The sequence below is a fragment of the Pyxicephalus adspersus genome, chromosome 2 (assembly GCF_032062135.1).
Source record: "Pyxicephalus adspersus chromosome 2, UCB_Pads_2.0, whole genome shotgun sequence".
Lineage (NCBI taxonomy): Eukaryota > Metazoa > Chordata > Amphibia > Anura > Pyxicephalidae > Pyxicephalus > Pyxicephalus adspersus.
Window position 1 is genome coordinate 139139410 of NC_092859.1, and position 5503 is coordinate 139144912.

General features: G+C 40.0%; 1 protein-coding gene across 1 annotated transcript in view; it reads right to left on the minus strand.

Moving 5' to 3' along the window:
* The window catches only part of PLEKHO2 (pleckstrin homology domain containing O2), a 36042-nt gene extending 34631 nt beyond the window's left edge, over positions 1-1411 (minus strand). Inside the window, exon 1 of the mRNA XM_072402646.1 lies at positions 1238-1411. Within this exon, the coding sequence (XP_072258747.1) occupies positions 1238-1246 (9 nt within the window). The 5' untranslated portion in view covers positions 1247-1411. The remainder of the gene's footprint in view (positions 1-1237) is intronic.
* Positions 1412-5503: the final 4092 nt, after the last annotated feature.

Genomic DNA, 5503 nt, shown 5'->3' on the forward strand with positions numbered 1-5503 from the left:
GATAGATAGATAGATAGAATGTATATTTCTGTGGGACACTATGATGACTATGCTAAACCAAAATTCCACATCTCTATTCAATACAATGAGAAATGAGAATAAAAAATCTGTTTGGTAATCATGTCTGATTATGTTTGTTAATCGTACCATCTCAGATGATATCACCCAACCAATGTTTTGGAACAACATTAGTCTGTCCCATATCTTCAATGTGCATTGTGACTTTCTGAGAATGTTTTACGATTCAATTTTAATATATTTGCACTAATAAAAATGTGATGTTTTTTACCGTTGTATGCCAAATTCAAAGTCCTACACCCAACCGGACTTGTCTGCATTGTATTCCTTTTTAGTCTTATTCTCATATTAGACATTTCTGTATATTATAATGAAGTGAATAAATATAAATTCTAAAAATATGTCAAATAAACATTCAATGATACAAAAAAATCTAACATTTCCTCCTCCAGTTAGATCTTCCTATCCACTATATATTTCTTAATTCTTCGCCCTTTACAATAACATTCTCTGGGAGAACTATGCTGTAATTGCTGGGTAAAAGTGTGGTGAACATGTTCTGGGACAGAGCTGGAAACTTTTAATCAGCTACAAAACATTTGTGATTTCAGAATACAATCTGGTCACTGTAGGGAGAAACTACAACAGCTTGACACACAGCTGTTGGAAGAATAACCCATTAGGTGCTGGAAACCACCCAACGCTTAGGACGTGTCACTATCCTATACATTTCAGGGTAATTACATATGGTAGCGCCGGTATCATGGGTCACCGTCCACTAATCCCAAACTCCTGGAGGTATTTGTCTTGTTCCTGGCAACAACCAGCAATTTCCTTTAATTTCCCTTAATATAAAAAAAAGGCTTGCAATGTTTGTGCTCAGCATCTTTATTTCATACCCAGCCAAACCAGGAAAGGATGCAGGCTTTAACTGTTTCCTGCCCTGTTCCAAGAAGAAGTCAATGTATCGCCATTGACAATTGTGCAATTTGAACAATTCTGAGGTTGCGTTTCGCTTATTTAACCCTTCGCACTAACACAAGCTGGAAGGAAAATAGAAATTATAAAGTAAAGGACTGACACGGTAAATGAGATGCAAGAGCATCAGTGCATCCTCAACAGGGAAGGGGTTAAAAAAAAAAAAAGGGACCGACAGCTCAATTAGAAGGAAGCATAAAGCTAATAAGCAGGTGACAAAATGCATTGATGGGTAACTTACATCTTCCATGGTCAGCCTGTGCCCAGGATTTGCAGTCTCAGACCTGAGGCTACAGGAAGGGAAGGCAGATGTCCTCGTCCATGCACCCCCTTCCCTTACAACACCCCACCCACCCAGGCTGGACCTTAGGCCCTGACAGGCTGAGCAAGAGGAACCTTTCTAGCCCCAAACACTCAGTTCTCCTCCCTCTGCTCTGCTTGATTCCTCTTTCTCTGCTGCTAACAAACCTCTGCTTTAAAAAAGTTGGGTTTCCGGTGGTTGAGCTGAAATTGAGTCAGTGAACTGAAAGTACAAAGCAGCTGAGTACATAGACCAGGGCACAGCCTTAAAAATAAAAACCTAACGGTGCTGACAAATACAGAATGAATAATGGGGGCTGTGAACGGGAACATGAAACTAATAATATTCAAAATGACACCGCCGGTGGGGGATGCCAAATCTATGCACTTTAAGAGCTAGGGATATAATATATATATATATATATATATATATATATATATATATATAATTTATGAATACAAAAGCCAAAGGTAACCGCATTACCTGTATATTTATTATTATTATTATTATTATTATTATTATTAATAATAATAATAAACAGGATTTATATAGTGCCAACTAATTACGCAGGGCTGTACGTTAAATAGGGGTTGCAAATGACAGACAGATACAGACAGTGAAACAGGAAGAGGAGAGGACCCTGCCCCGAATAGCTTACAATCTAGTAGACATTAATATTATTCTTATTATTCATATTATTATTATTAATAAAATAAACAGTTTTTTATATAGCACCAACATATTACGCAGTGCTGTACATTAAATAGGGGTTGCAAATGACAGACAAATACAGACAGTGACACAGGAGTAGGAGAGGACCCTGCCCCGAAGAGCTTACAATCTAGTAGATATTAATATTATTATTATTATTATTATTATTAATAATAATAATAATAATAATAATAATAAAATAAACAGTATTTATATAGCACCAACATATTAGGCAGCGCTGTACATTAAATAGGGGTTGCAAATGACAGACAAATACAAACAGTGACACAGGAGTAGGAGAGGACCCTGCCCCGAAGAGCTTACAATCTAGTAGATAATAATATTATTATTATTGTTATTAATAATAATAAAATAAACAGTATTTATATAGTGCCAACATAAAAGGCAGCACTGTACATTAAATAGCAGTCGCAAATGACAGAGAGATACAGACAGTGACACAGGAGGAGGAGATGATTATAATAAAGGATACATCTCAGGTCATTTATTTCCCTGGCTGCAGCATAATGATTCCCATACATGTGATTTGATACAATGTATTACAGGATGAGTCAATCACATTGCATTCCTTGCAGACATCTCTCTGTTATGACAATTTATCTAAAAAAGAAATGTCAGTGCAAACAATGATTGATAATAAATATAAACAAAGCACAAGGTCTGATGATTGTATAGATTTTAGGTGTGTGCAAGTCCTGTCACTTGGCCTTAAAGCTGTATTCAAGCTGCATTTTGTTTCTTGAAATGATCATTCATGATTGTGGTGACCATAGAATGAATGAGATAGATAGATTTGAACTTGACTGCTGCAGAGAAGAAGGTAAGGTACGGGACCTAACTAACAATAAGCTGTGGCAGCCACAAGTGAGAATATATCCATCACCCATTTGATTATTCTTTCACCTCTCCCAAATAGTCTGCTTATTTCTTCTCTTCTCTTTTCCCTCCACCAGCTTGTCTGAACATATTGGGGTTTACCCCTATCACAACTTCAAGTAGTATGTGGCACTAGTTTGCCTCTGTACCAGTCCAAAGTATCAGCGATATTACCAAGTAAGCCTTTGTCAATTCATCCTATAATAACAATATTTTCCAACTTATTACATTGTATATTATTGAATTTTTTAGGTTCCTGATTCCCTGAGGAAGCCACACAGGTGGAAACGCGTCGGGCAGGGACGTTTATGCTTTGTTTTTTACAATTATTGGTGGATACATTATATTACTACTATACTTTTGTTAAGTACAGGAGACTGTTAGTCTAGGGCTAGCATAGTAGACTTCTGTATAGTTTTTTAGGTTGAACATTTTCAATAAAGTTAGATTTTAAGTAAAACTCTTTGCCCCTCAAAAGCCTGCCCTCTTTCCTTCTCTCTCGTCACAGATCTATACAGTTATTGCAGGCTGGGCTTTCTCTTGAACTAGATTCTGGTGTAACCTTCTCTTGCACTGACCTAACTACACTGTCTGGCAGGGTTGTCAGTCATAAAACCGGCTGAACAGAATTAGTAAAAAGTGGTTACTATGCACAGTATGTAGTTATTTGTGTGCTTTGGATTGTTAGGTGTCTGATGTTATGCCCTCATGTCAATGTCAATGTCCATAGCATGGTTTGGCTGCACAATTTCTTGTTCCTTATAAAACATATAAAATAAATAAAATAATGATTCCTTATTATTTCATTTCTGCATGTTTACATATAAAACAATATTATAACAGGATTAAATTATTAAAATATTTTTTGTGCTTTTTAGCCTAAGAATTCTATTGCAGTAATTTTCCAATATTTGCAGACATTATGTGTATGAATTTTAACCAACCACCCTACCAACTCCTCCCATGATCAACCACCTTTCCACCCTCTCCTATGATCAACCACCCTACTAACCTCTCCTATGACCAACCACCCTACTATCTCCTCCCTTGACCAACCACCCTACCAACCTCTCCCATGATAAACCAATCCACTAACCCCTCCTATGACCAACCACCCTACTAACCTCTCCCATGACCAACCACCCTACCAACCCCTCCCATGACCAACCACCCTACCAACTCTTCCCATAATCAACCACCTTTTCAACCTCCCCCATGACCAACCAACATACCAACACCTCCCATAACCAACCACTCTACCAACCCCTTCCCCTGTCCAACCACCCTACCATCTCCTCCCTTGACCATCCACCTTTCCAATCTCCCCCATGACAAACCACCCTACCCACCTCTCCCATGACTAACCACCCTACCAACCTCTCCCATGATAAACCACCCTACCAACCTCTCCATGACCAACCACCCTACCAACTCCTCCCATGATCAACCACCTTTCCAACCTCTCCCATGACCAACCACCCTAACAACCTCTCCTATGACCAACCACCCTACCATCTCCTCCCTTGACAATCCACCTTTCCAACCTCTCCCATGACCAACCACCCTACCAACCTCTCCCATGATAAACCAATCCACTAACCCCTCCTATGACCAACGACCCTACTAACCTCTCCCATGACCAACCACCCTACCAACCCCTCCAATGACCAACCACCCTACCAACTCCTCCCATGATCAACCACCTTTCCAACCCCTCCCATGATCAACCACCCTACCAACCTCTCCTATGACCAACCACCCTACCATCTCCTCCCTTGACCATCCACCTTTCCAACCTCTCCCATGACCAACCACCCTACCAACCTCTCCAATGACCGACCACCCTACCAACCCCTCCCATGACCAACCACCCTACCAATTCCTCCCATGATCAACCACCTTTCCAACCTCTCCCATGACCAACCACCCTACCAACCTCTCCCATGATCACCCTCCCTACCAACCTCTCCCATGACTAACCACCCTACCAACCTCTACCATGATCAACAACCTCACCAACCTCTCCCATGACCAACCACCCTACCAACCTCTCCCATGATAAACCAATCCACTAATCCCTCCCATGACCAACCAACCTATCAACCCCTCCCATGACCAACCACCCTAGCAACTCCTCCCATGACCAACCACCTTTCCAACCTCTCCATGATCGACCAACCTCTCCTATGACCAACCACCCCACAAACCCCATGATGATGTCATAAAGTGTAAAATAAGCTATATCAGCCACTCTCAACCAGGGCTCCATTGAACCCTAGGGTTCCTCCAAAATTTGTCAGGGAATCCTTCAGCTTTAGCAGTCCTTCCATCTAATGGTTCCTGTACAGTTTGGGGTCTAACACCACGACCCCAATGATCTTTTTACCTGTCTAGAAGAATTGAATTGTGACAATTATAGTAAGAGCAACCTAAACATCTTTAAGGATTTCTCTTTTATAAAAGTTGAGAAAGGCTGAGCTTCATAATGAAAACAGAAAATTTGTTTTTCTATTTTAATCATAATGTTGATGAGGGGGTAAAAGAGGAACCAGAAAAGCAAAAATATAAGCAGAACACATTTCCAATTTAATGCAATAT